General features: G+C 57.2%; 1 protein-coding gene across 4 annotated transcripts in view; it reads left to right on the plus strand.

Moving 5' to 3' along the window:
- Nucleotides 1–13,327, plus strand: part of DHRSX (dehydrogenase/reductase X-linked) — an 80,537-nt gene that overhangs the window by 19,764 nt on the left and 47,446 nt on the right. For all 4 annotated transcript variants that reach the window (XR_008552065.1, XR_005125498.2, XM_037512755.2 and 1 more), the window contains exons 4-6: nucleotides 6,005–6,106; nucleotides 6,530–6,737; nucleotides 6,899–7,106. Coding sequence is in view for 2 of the 4 variants with exons in the window: in XM_037512755.2 (XP_037368652.1) it covers nucleotides 6,005–6,106; nucleotides 6,530–6,737; nucleotides 6,899–7,106 (518 nt within the window). In the remaining 2 variants the exon portion in view is untranslated. The remainder of the gene's footprint in view (nucleotides 1–6,004; nucleotides 6,107–6,529; nucleotides 6,738–6,898; nucleotides 7,107–13,327) is intronic.

The raw sequence follows: 13,327 nt of genomic DNA on the forward strand, positions 1-13,327 counted from the left end.
TTGAGTGGAGAACTAATGAGTTTGAAGTCCTGGTCTGCTCGATTGGTTCGGGCTGCCTGGCACCCTGAGATGGGGTGGTTCTGCAGCCAGGGACAGGTTGATGAAGCTGGCGGTGATGATGGTGGTGATGGTGGTGATGATGGTGATGGTGATGGTCGTGGTGATGGTGATGAAGCTTGTGGTGATGGTGGTGACGATGGTGATGATGGTGTTGATGGTGATGAAGCTGGTGGTGATGGTGGTGATGGTGGTGATGATGGTGATGGTGATGGTCGTGGTGATGGTGATGAAGCTTGTGGTGATGGTGGTGACGATGGTGATGATGGTGTTGATGGTGATGAAGCTGGTGGTGATGGTGGTGATGGTGGTGGTGATGTTGGTGAAGCTGGTGGTGATGGTGGTGATGGTGGTGATGATGGTGATGATGGTGTTGATGGTGATGAAGCTGGTGGTGATGATGGTGATGATGGTGATGAAGCTGGTGGTGATGATGGTGATGATGGTGATGAAGCTGGTGGTGATGATGGTGAAGGTGGTGATGGTGGTTGTGATGATGGTGATGAAGCTGGTGGTGATGATGGTGATGATGGTGATGAAGCTGGTGGTGATGATGGTGATGATGGTGATGAAGCTGGTGGTGATGATGGTGAAGGTGGTGATGGTGGTTGTGATGGTGGTGGTGATGGTGGTGGTGATGATGGTAGTGATGATGGTGGTGGTGATGATGGTGATGGTCGTGGTGATGGTGATGAAGCTGGTGGTGATGATGGTGAAGGTGGTGATGATGGTGGTGGTGATGATGGTAGTGATGATGGTGGTGGTGATGATGGTGGTAGTGATGATGATGATGGCGATGATGGTGATGAAGCTGGTGGTGATGATGGTGATGGTTGTGGTCATGGTGATGAAGCTGGTGGTGATGATGGTGATGGTCTTGGTCATGGTGATGAAGCTGGTGGTGATGATGGTGATGGTCGTGGTCATGGTGATGAAGCTGGTGGTGATGATGGTGATGGTCGTGGTCATGGTGATGAAGCTGGTGGTGATGATGGTGATGGTGGTGATGATGGTGATGAAGCTGGTGATGATGATGGTGATGGTGATGGTGATGGTGATGGTGATGGTGATGAAGATTGTGGTCCCTCCCCTGCTCCCTCTCCCTCTGGATGCCTCAGATCTATGCCCCAGCAACTGCACTCCTAGGCATTTACCCAATGAACCCCAAAACACTGATTCAAAAGGAAACCTATACCCTCCTGTTCACTGCAGCACTATTTACAGTCGCCAGGCTGTGCAAACCACCTGGGTTCCCCAGAACAGATGAGAGGACCAGAAAGATGGGGTCTGTACACAGAGTGGAATACTATGCAGCCATCAAAAGGTAGCCCCATGCCAGTTACACAGCCTAGGTTCCACAAAACAGGTGAGCAGATCGGGAAGATGTGGTCTCTAGACACTGTGGAATACTATGCAGCCATCAAAAAGGTATATTCATGCCATTTACAGGAACATGGATGGAGCCAGAAGGGATGATGCAAAACAAAATAAGCCAGAAGGAGAAAGATCAAGATCAAGATGACGTCACTTAGAAGTGGACTATAGGGACACCAGACAAAGGGGCAGACGTTTTCTAACTTGGTGGAACCTCTTTGTGTTGAGTTAACATTTGCCTCTGCTGGTGGGTCCACTGCTCGGCAACTCAGGGCCCACCTTCTTCTGGAGCCTGATGCCACTTTCCTGTCCCTACTGCATGTCTCATTGAAGTGGACGGTGGACGGACCAAGTTGGCTTGCCCAGGGACGGGTCAGAGGAAGAGCCTGTGTCGCCACTGGCAGCTGTGACGAGGGGGGCCGTGAGCCTGCGGGTGACAGAGACTCTGAGCGAGCGGCAGGGTGTCCGCCAGGGGCCATCTGTGCCGTCCAGGGGACTGAGCATTTGCAGGAGGGACACGGCTCATGTGCTTCTCACCTGGTGACTGGACGCAGGGACTGTTTTCATGCCCGGGGACGAGTCAGAGGAAGAGCAGGCTGAGCCCAGAGGCAAACAGGGGCCAGCCAGATGGACACCACCAGACACTTGGTCACCTGCCCACGCGCAGGGGAGCTCGAAATAGAAGCAGCCCCAGGCGAGCTGGGCTGCTCAGAGCTGGGAAGGTGAGTCAGTGTCAAGGGTGGTTGGCTGTGGCCCAGGAGGCAGCCCGGGACTCGGGCTGGTGGGGATGAGCCGTCCGGGCTCTGAACACGGTGCCGCCATCTTAGCCCCCAGCGTTGGCTTTGTCGGCATCCACTGTCTGGGTCCGGGGCCAGTCGAAACGGCACCTCCCCTCGCAACGCCAACGGTGAGGACGCAGGCTGGGGAGCAGCCCTCCCTGCCCACAGAGAGGATGTAAACTCCAGCTGGATGTGCATCAGTGGATGCATGGACGAAGCCACGGTGTAGACAAGTAGTAATGAAGCTGGGGTGTAAACAAGTGAATGAAGCCAGGATACGGACAGATAGGGATGAAGCATGGTGTAGACAAGCGAATGAAGCCGTTGTGCAGACAAGTGGATGAAGCAGCCATGGTGTAGATAGGTAAGGATGAAGCTGGGGTGTAGACGGGTAGGGATGAAGCCGGGGTGTCGAAAAGTGGATGAAGCCATGATATAAACAGGTAGGGATGACGCCAGGGTGTAGACAGGTAGGGATTAAGCCATTGTGTAGACAAGTGGTTGAAGTGAGGGTATAGACAGGTAGGGATGAACCTAGGGTGTAGACAAGTGGATGAAACCATGATGTAAACAGGTAGGGATAAAGCCAGGGTGTAGGCAGGTAGGGATTAAGCCAGGGTGTAGACAAGTGAATGAAGCCAGGGTATAGACAGGCAGGGATGAAGCCAGGGTGTAGACACATAGGGATGAAGCCAGGTGTAGACAGGTAGGGGTGAAGCCGGGGTGTAGACAAGTAGAGATGAAGCCAAGGTGTAGACAGGTAGGTATGAAGCATGGTGTAGACAAGTGGTTGAAGCCATGGTGTAGACAGGTAGAGATGAAACCAGGGTATAGACAGGTAGGATGAAGCCATGGTGTAGACAGGAAGGGATGAAGCCGGGGTGTAGCTGGGGTCACCTGTTGTGCCCCCATCATGGCCCCCGCACCGTCCACACCCCACCCTGCAGGAACCCTTTTCTCCTTTCTGTGCCTCCATCTCCGCTGGCCTGATTAGCCCCAATTATCATGATGAGGTTGTTCTAATCAGTATTTTCTGACAATTTCCATTTCCTTGAGATTTTCATCCTCCAGGTAGAAGCCGCGCCCCGGCTCAGGGAGGGCGGGAGCCAGACCCTGTAGTTTAACACTCTTCCTGGTGGGACGGACCGTGCCTCTTGGGGAATCTGCATTTTCCGCCCCGCCTGGGGTTCTGCGCAGGGCCCGGTGCCTCCCGCTCACCCTCGGAGCCCCGCGGCCGCCACGGTCCTGCCCACTGCCCCCCGCACCTCGGAGAGATCCGCTTGACCCTGGAGATGTCCGCGCCGGGAGTGACCTCCCCGCTGTGGCGGCGGGGCCAACCCCACTTGGTCTCGCCCTTGCAGACATTTGATCAGCTCTTCTTATTGATGCAACCGGCTTGTGACATCATCCCGGTGTGCGGTGTTGTAATTCCACCCCCGTAGCAAGCACCGTTTTCTTGTAATTATCTGGTCACAACCATTTCCTTATAATTCAAGCTTTTTTCCCCCATATGATTTTTAATTTCCCACATGACTACAACCATCTGGTGTTTGTCTTTCTCCATCTGACAAATTTCACACAGAATCACGTTCTCCAGTTCCATCCGCATTGTGGCAAATGGCAGGGTGGCGTCCTTTTACACAGCTGCATAGTATTCCACCACGGAGTCATCTTGCTTGCCACTCTCCTGCAAATGGCAGGGTGGCGTCCTTTTACACAGCTGCGTAGTATTCCGCCACAGGGTCATCTATTCATCTCCTGCAAATGGCAGGGTGGCGTCCTTTTACACAGCTGCGTAATATTCCACCACGGCATCGTCTTATTTGTGCACCTCCTGCAAATGGCAGGGTGGTGTCCTTTTACACAGCTACGTAGTATTCCACCACGGAGTCATCTTACTTGTCCACTCTTCTGCGAATGGCAGGGTGGCGTCCTTTTACACAGCTGCGTAGTATTCCGCCACAGAGTCATCTTACTTGTCACTCTCCTGCAAATGTCAGGGTGGCGTCCTTTTCCACAGCTGCGTAGTATTCCACCACGGAGTCATCTTATCTGTCCATCTTCTGCAGATGGCAGGATGGAGTCCTTTTACACAGCTGCATAGTATTCCACCACGGAGTCATCTATCCATCTCCTGCAAATGGCAGGGTGGCGTCCTTTTATACAGCTGTGTAATATTCCACCATGGCATCGTCTTATTTGTGCACCTCCTGCAAATGGCAGGGTGGCGTCATTTTACACAGCTGCGTAGTATTCCGCCACGGAGTCGTCTTATTTGTCCATCTCCTGCAAATGGCAGGGTGGCGTCCTTTTACACAGCTGCGTAGTATTCCACCACAGAGTCATCTTACTTGTCCATTCTTCTGCAAATGGCAGGGTGGCGTCCTTTTACACAGCTGCGTAGTATTCCGCCACGGAGTCGTCTTATCTGTCCACCTCCTGCAAATGGCAGGGTGGTGTCCTTTTACACAGCTGCGTAGTATTCCATCACAGAGTCGTCTTATTTGCCCACTCTTCTGCGAATGGCAGGGTGGTGTGCTTTTACACAGCTGTGTAGTATTCCACCACAGAGTCATCTTACTTATTCACCCTTCTGCTAATGGCAGGGTGGTGTCCTTTTACACAGCTGCATAGTATTCCGCCAGAGTCATCTTACTTGTCCACTCTCCTGCGAATGGCGGGGTGGTGGCCTTTTACACAGCTGTGTAGTATTCTGCCACGGAGTCATCTTATTTGTCCATCTCCTGCAAATGTCAGGGTGCCGTCCATTTACACAGCTGCATAGTATTCCACCACAGAGTCATCTTATCTATCCATCTCCTGCAAATGGCAGGGTGGCGTCCTTTTACACAGCTGCATACTATTCCGCCATGGAGTCATCTTATTTGTCCATCTTCTGCCCGTGGACACTGAAGCCCCGGGCTCTTATGACTGGGGCTACCGTGGGCACAGGCGTGTAGAAATCCTTTCCAGTGAGAGTTTCCGTGTTCTCTAGATAAACACCCCGGAGTCAGACACCTGGATAAGGTGTTTCTGTGCGTCCACTCCTGGGGGCCCCTCGTAGTGGTTCTCACACCGGCCGCACCGCCTGACGGCCCCATCACAGTCCATAAGTTGTCCTTTTGTCCACCCCGTGGCCACGGCTTATGGCTGTGTCCCTGACAAGGGCTGTCCACACTGGCGCCGCTTTTTTTGGCTGCTCTGGACCAGCCCTGACAAGTGTTCTCAGATGGAGGCTCTGCAAGAGCCGACCGCCTGCTGTCCGGCGCGGAGGACGTGGGCGTCGGGGACGCTTGACCAGCTCACCACGCATGTCCCGCCCCAGGCACCGTGTCCGTGTCTTCCTGCTTCTGGGCTCCTGCCTGCCTGGGTGGTCCTCGGGTGGCTCCCTGCTGCCCCGGGCCTCTCCCGAGCTCCCGCGTCGTTGCGCGTGGCCGAGGGCTCATGTCCAGGCTCTTGTCCGCCCTGGGAGCGGCTCTCAGCGGGCAGCTGTGCCCACTCTTGCCCTAGTCCTGTCACCAGCCAGCTCAGCCGTCCCGGGGCCGGGTCCACGCTGTGGCCTGTTCCTGCGGCCGCAAGAGCCTGAGGTACAAGGACACTCTTGGGATGGACAGCAGTGCTGGACACTCCTGGGATGGACGCTGGTGCTGCTCCATTGCATGCTCACTCAGGGCCCCCCACTCAGGGGTGATGCGGGCCCAGCCCCCGCTTTATGCTGAGCTGGGAGGGGGTGCCCTGGCCACGTGGCCGAGGCTCCAAGCATGCAGGATGCTGACCTCATGTGTCCCCCACAGTGGAGTTCCTCTACTGCGACCTGGCGTCCATGAGGTCCATCCGGCAGTTTGTGCAGAAGTTCAAGAAGAAGGGGCTGCCCTTGCACGTGCTGGTCAACAACGGTGAGTGGCCAAGCGCCTGGCACCCTCCTGCTGGACGCGCTGACCCTGGCTGGGACACTGCAGTGTCCAGGCGTGACGCTTCACACCTGAGTCCGCAGGATGTCCCTGCCTCACCCATGGACCTGGTTTCCCCGCCCACCCCCATCCATTCCCTGCCTTTTGTGTCCAGTGTCCATCCAGAAAATCCTTGTGGATGTCCAAGGTCTCGGATTAAAGGTCCAGGGGACGGTCTTGTGGGCAATTTGGGGACATTCTGTGTCCTACATGGGGTTGAGGATGTGCACATCTTGGGGATGTCATCCCTACCCCCGCACGGCGCTGCAGATGTGGTCACTCGGGGACACTTGGGGGGGCAGCCTGCTGAGGACACCTCAGGCATCTGCCTTCCCGACCCCTCTAATTCTCCCCGAACTCTCCGTCCAGCGGGGGTCATGATGGTGCCTGAGAGGAAAACCAGGGACGGCTTCGAAGAGCACTTCGGCCTCAACTACCTGGGCCACTTCCTGCTGACCAACCTGCTGCTGGACACCCTCAAGGCGTCGGGCTCGCCAGGCCGCAGCGCCAGGGTGGTGTCGGTGTCCTCGGCCACGCACTACGTGGGCGAGCTGAACATGGCCGACCTGCAGGGCAGGTGCGTTGGCGCGCGCGGCCTGTGGGGGTCCCAGGCCTGGGGCAGTGGCCTGGACGTGGACACAAGCACAGGCAGAGCAGAGGGGCCCATGGAGAGCAGAGTAGGGCCCGGGGGGCATCTGCCCTTGCTGCCCACTGACCGTGTCCCCTCTTTGCCCGCAGCCTCGACTACTCCTCGCACGGTGCCTACGCGCAGAGCAAGCTGGCCCTGGTCTTCTTCAGCTACCACCTGCAGAGGCTGCTGGCCGCGCAGGGCAGCCCGGTCACCGCCAACGTGGCCGACCCGGGCGTGGTGGACACGGAGCTCTACAAGCATGTGTTCTGGGGCAGCAGCATCCTCAAGAAGATGCTCGCCTGGTGGGTGTTCAAGGTGAGCCGCGGCTGTGCCTGGGGTCTCACGCACGCGTGTTTATTTATTTATTCATCGTTCTTTGGCGCCAAGTTTTCTTTTATGGCACCGCACGGGCAGCGCTGGACAGTTGAGCTGGCCGCTGCGGAAGGTGTCGGTAGGAACGTCTTTCACAGTTTGCAATCCCGGAGCTCCCTTCCGAGCGCGGAGCCCCATGTTGATTTTCACGGGGCTCTGAGATTCCAGACCTGGATTTAGCTGTGTGACAGAGTATTTGGGTTTTCCGTAAGCGACAAGCCCCCGTTCCGACAGGTGCCATGTAGGGAGACGTCCGAGTCTTTTTCAGTTTTCAAAAAAGTCGCAGTTTCTGGCTTTTGTGGCCGACTGGAATACTACGCAGCACTGAAAAAGGAGGATGTCTGGAATACTACGCAGCACCGAGAAGGGAGGGTGTCTGGAATACTACGCGGCACTGAAAAAGGAGGGACTCCTTGCCATTTGCAAGGCAAGGGTGGGGCTGGAGGGGATGCCACAAGGCAGGGGAGCGACACATAGATGGTTTCACTCAGAAGTGGGGGGAAAAGAAAGCAAATCAAATCAAAACAGACCCTAGAAATCTGACTGCAGAGCACCAGAGGGCAGAGGGGTGGGAGAAAGGGAGGAGGGAGCCCGGGGTCTCGGGGAAAGGCCCACGGGGCTTTGGCGGGGGGTGAGCCTTCCTGACAATGCACCTGAGCTGGCCTGAACCTGCTCCCTAAATCGTGACGTGCTGAGGGAAGCACGTGGCATGACGAAACGTTCAGGGTGTGCAGTGGTCAGGGCCAGCAGGTGAGCTCCCGGAGGCACAGGGAGGCTGAGACTTTCCGGTATCTTGCTTCGGGGTGATGGCCCCTCTATTGGGGTGTCTGGAGTGGAACCCTGATGTTCCCCGGTGTGTCTGTGGACAGTCCAGCGCCAAGGAGTGGACTTCTCTTCCCAGGGGAGGCACATTTCTGGCTCCCTGGACCCCCTCAACGCCTGTCCTTTCCAGTCTCCGTGCACCAGTATCTTGCTTCGGGGTGATAGCCCCTCTATCGCGGTGTCTGGAGTGGAACCCCGATGTGCAACGGTGTGTCTGTGGACAGTCCAGCGCCAAGGAGTGGACTTCTCATCCCAGGGGAGGCACATTTCTGGCTCCCTAGACCCCCTCAACGCCTGTGCTTTCCAGTCTCCATGCACCAGCATTGGGGGGCCCCCCGGGAACCCAGTTCTCAGAAACAGGGATGATGTCCAGCAGGTGTCCCCAAGAGTCCAGGTCTATCCCTTTTCCCAGATTGACCCACCGCCCTTTTGTGTTCCTTCCGGAGACCACGGAGTGGCCTGAAATTTTATTATTTTTCTATTTATTCATTCCCTGGTTGTGTTTATTGGCCACACACCAGTGAAACCAGCGGCCGTTTCCGTTTGTCCCCCTGATGTATGTCACGAGACATCACCCCTCTCGATGGACGGACACGGCCTGACACCCCAGAGAATACTCAACCGTAAAAATTCCCCGGAAGACGAAATTCCTGCCTTGGTGACAACTGGCTCTTTGCTGTTTTCTGCAGCTTGTCGATTCCCTTTGCTAAATCTGCAGAATTTGTAAAAAAGAAAAAAAAAAAATCAAGAAAAAGCGAGAGAGAAAGAACCAAGAGGCCTTTTTCCCCCACGTTCCTCGTTCATGTTGCAAAATATTTCAATTGTGGAAAGTCCGTATTTTTGCAAATTGGCATAACCGGTCTCTGGCCGGGGGGTTTCCGGAAGGACGCCCCGGGTCGAGGCTTTCCACCTCTTCCGGGGTCAGTTTTGACGCTTTCTGCCCCAGCTAATCGCCGTCCTCGGCGAGCTGTGGGATTAACGCGCGCGGCTGCCAGTTCCCGGTCTCTGGGTCGCCCCTTCCCTCCCCCTGACTGTCTCCGTGCCGTCAGCCGCCCCCCTGGGGTTCCCTGAGATCTCCGTTACCCCCTCACGTTCCCTTTGGGTTTTTCTACCGGAGGCAACGGCTCTTCTCTGCTGCCTCCAAGGAATTTCAGAATCTCCTTCCAGATGATCTCAAGTTTGGTTCTCACCAGCGAGCTGGGGACGGCTCCCTCTTTGGGCGTCAATCCCGCTCTGGCCCCCCGCTGGTGGCCGCGGTGACCCCAGAGGACTCGCAACACTTGTCTGTCTTGCTTCAAATCATCCCGTCCAGCTGCTTCCAGGAACCATTTTTTTATAGATTTATTTATAGATGCAGACAAGAGCTGGGGTGCAGGCCAGAGGTGTGGGGGAGAGAGGAACCCCCAGAGACAGAGTGGGGAGCAGAACAGGTGCATCCACTGAGGCCCACTGCTGAGGGGAGCAGCGGGGAGACAGGAGGGGTCTGCTGTGCCCTGTGGGTAGCTCCCCGGCCAGCCGGGGATGGACCTCGTGCTGCAGAGGCTGCGGACAGCTTCACAGTGCTGTGCTCAACCCCTTGCGCCCCCAGGGACGCCCTCTGGGAACCATTTTTGAAAAACCTTCCGGTCGGGGTCTCCCTGCTGGCCTAGGGTTCCGTCTCAGGCTGTCCCCCGCGGCCAGAGTTCGAGCCCCAGCCAGCGATCTCTGCTCACGCTGTTGTCTTGTGCTTTGGTCTGTTTGCCAGCTGTGCCTCCAGGAGACAGGTGGGCAGGCCCCCAGGTGGGTCGGCAAGATCAAGCCGGGATTCTGAGGAGGCGTGGGGTGGACGGCCGCCTGGCTTGAGCTCCCAAGGCAGGACCTGGACACCTGGTTTCCACCGCTGGACCAGGGCTCCGGGAATTCCAGCACTCACGGCCCCGTCTGTTCTTCCGCCAGTGACGTGGCGCTGGAAGGAGACCCTCGTGCTGGGGATGGAGGCTTTGTCGGGGTGAAGGCCGGCCGCGTCCGGGCAGCTTGAGCAGGGCTGGGCCACGTGCAGTGCAGAGAGGACCCAAGATGCGGGTGGGCAGACGGCCCGTCGGCCCCTCGCACGGGCTCAGAGTTGAGACGTGCTCAGCAGGAGGCGGGTCTGGCTGCTCCTGGCGTGTTCTGAGCTCTGGGCACGAGCTCGGGATGGGCCTGGGGAGCTGGTGGACACTCTCGCTGATGGACTGGCGGGCGGGAGGGGGCCTGGGGGCTCGCCGGAGGCCGTGGAGCTGGTGGGGAGTGGACAGGCAGAAGATGGTTTTGCAAACTCGCCCTGAGACCATCCCGCGTGGCCTGGACCTGTCGACTTTGGGACGTGAAAGGAGATGCATCGGCGAGTTCCGGGACCCCCAAGTCAGGAAATTGGGGTTGCTAAGCAAGAAACGCAGGGAACAGGCCCCCGGCGGGTGGGGTTTGGGGTGGCTGCCCTTGAGGCATGTGGGTAGAATCTACTGACTGACTTGCTGGGGGTTTTGTCTGCAGCTCTGAGGAGGTTGAGGTCGCAGAGACGAGGCAGGCAGGGATGACGGGTCAGATTGGGGGGCTGGACGGCGGGTCTGTGGGGTGCAGGCGCTGAGGAGTGTAAATCCCCAAGCAATTAGCTAATTACAGGCCTTTGCCTCCTGCAACCACGCGTGGCTCCGTTTGCACTTTCACACGCCCCTTCGTGCATTTTCAGCCGGTCCCTCACCCCGAGAGCCAGCCGAGGGGGTGGGGCTGCCTGGAGCTCCCGCCCCAGCACAGCCGCGGGCAGAGAAATCTGAAACTGGGCATCCGGGTGGAGCTGCCTGTCCCTTCCCCCCGGGGGCGCCTGGTGTCCAGAGACTCCCCGACACCCCACAAAGCTGAGTCATCGTGCTCTGGGCTCGCGCTGAGCCGTGCGGGTGTTTTCTGCCTCCCCCGGCTGAGGGGGACACTGGTGTGAAGCTGCAGGGGACTCGGGATCTGCAGCTCCTGGTACCCGGGGACCCACTCAGTCCGGGGAGGGCAGCTCCTGCCAGCGACACCCCCACCGAGGCAAGCTGAGTGCAGGCGGGCGTGTGTGCATGCAAGTGGGAGTGTGTGTGAGTGTGTGTGTGTGCATGTGAGCATTGTGATTGTGTGCATGCAAGTGTGTGGACCAGTGTGCCTTGTGCAGTGGTATATGTGCTTGTGCAAGTGTGTCTGCAAGTATGCGTATGAGTGTGTGCATGCAAGTGTGAGTGTGTGGGAGTCTGTACTGCAAGTGTGTGTGCACTAGTGTGCCTGTGATGTGTGTGCATGATTCTGTGCATGCAAGTGTGAGCTTGTGTGTGTGATTGTGTGTGGCATGTGTGTTCACGCAGGTATACATGTGATTGTGTGCATGCAAGTGTGTGTGATTGTGTGTGCATGTGCTGTGTGTGTGCTTGTGCATGCAAGTGTGAGCGTGTGTGTGATTGTGTGTGTGGGTGCATGTTGTGTGTGCATGTGAGCTTGTGTGATTGTGTGCTGTGTGTGGCATGTGTGTTCACACAATTATGCATGATTGTGTGCATGCACGTGTGAGTTTGTGTGTGGTTGTGCCTGTGTAAATGTGATATGTGTGCATGTGGTGTTTGTGTGTGTGTGCTGCACATGGCCTGCGTGTTCACACGAGTATGCCTATGGTGGTGTACATGCAAGTGTGACGTGTGTGTGATTATGTGTATGCACGTGAGCATGTGTGATTGTGTTTTGCATGTGCCATGTGTGTTCACAACTATGCCTGTGATGGTGTGTGTGCAAATGTGTGCATGTGTGTATGTTGTGCCTATAGCATGTGTCTGTGTGAGTGTGAGTGTGCTGGTGTCCTGTGTGCCTGCAGCATCTGTGCGGGTCCTCATGTGCATGTGTGTATGTGCGTGTGCTTGTGTGCCTGTGCTGAGTGTGAGCACACGTGTGTGGTCTTTCTGGAGACCGGTAGGCAGCACGCGTGGGCGATCGAGCAGGAGGCGTGTCTCCTCCACGGCCCCCGGGAGGGCGGCCTCTCTGCGCCGTGCGCTGAGGGCCACAGCTGCTGCGCGACTCCCTTCCCTCCCTCACGCCGCTCGCCTGGTCCCAAGTGGGGGTCCCCCTTAGAGGGCGACCGGGGCTCCCTGCCTGCCCCGGCCGTGTCCCCTGAAGTCCGGGATTATCGACCTTCAGAGGCGCACGCCAGGGGCCGCCCGGGGCAGCTGAGCGGATTTCCAGGCGTGAGCTGCACGAGATAAGCTCCTGCAAAGCCGCGCGGGCGATAAGAGGCTGAGAGGGATCTCTGGGCTTCTGGATGTTGAGTCCTGACCCCGAAGGCCCTTCGTTCAGATCCCGCCATTTCTAATCCCGTGAGCTTCTCCGCGGGCGCCCAGGTCCGGGCTCATCCTGCTGAGCACCCAGCTGGCTCCAGCCCCGCAAGGGCGGGAGGTCCCTGCAGCGCCGCCTCCCCGGAGCCAGGCTGGTGGCAGGTCACAGCCCGCAGAGCCCCAGCCTCACCCGCAAGCTGCGTCGAAGCCGAGACGCCCCTGTTGCCATGATGCCTCATCTGATTGTTCACGTGGTAACATGGGGGTGCAGCCGGCAGCGGGGTTTGGGTTTCATCATAAAGACTTGGGGAGTTAAGTGTCTGCGTCAGACTTTAATACGCTTGTCGAATGTGTCCCTGGTGGAAGGAGGACCCGCTCGGGCACGTGTGCCAGTGGGGATGTGGGCGTGACCCAGTCGGCCATGTTGGGTGTGAGCCAGTCAGGGATGTGGGTGTGATCCAGTCAGGGATATTGAGTGTGATCCAGTCGGCCATCTTGGGTGTGACCCAGTCAGCCATGATGGGTTTGACCCAGTTGGGAATGTTGGTGTGACCCAGTTGGCCATCTTGAGTGTGACCCAGTTGGGAATGTTGGATGTGTCCCAGTCGGCCCTATTGTGTGTGATCCAGTCAGGGATGTTGGGTGTGACCCAGTTGGCCATCTAGGGTGTGACCCAGTTGGGAATGTTGGATGTGGTGCAGTCGGCCCTATTGTGTGTGATCCAGTCAGGGATGTTGGGTGTGACCCAGTTGGCCATCTTGGGTGTGGCCCAGTCAGCCATGTTGGGTGTGATCCAGTCAGGATGTTGGATGTGATCCAGTCAGGGATGTGGATATGATCCAGTCAGACATGTAGAGTGTGATCCAGTTGGCCATCTTGGGTGTGACCCAGTTGGGAATGTTGGGTGTGGCCCAGTAAGCCATATTGTGTGTGATCCAGTCAGGGATGTTGGGTGTGACCCAGTTGGGAATCTTGGGTGTGGCCCAGTCAGCCATGTTGGGTGTGAGCCAGTCAGCCACTTTGGATGTGATCCAGTCA

This window comes from Talpa occidentalis, unplaced genomic scaffold (assembly GCF_014898055.3).
Source record: "Talpa occidentalis isolate TD23 unplaced genomic scaffold, MPIMG_talOcc4v2.1 talOcc4.15, whole genome shotgun sequence".
In the NCBI taxonomy this organism is placed as follows: domain Eukaryota; kingdom Metazoa; phylum Chordata; class Mammalia; order Eulipotyphla; family Talpidae; genus Talpa; species Talpa occidentalis.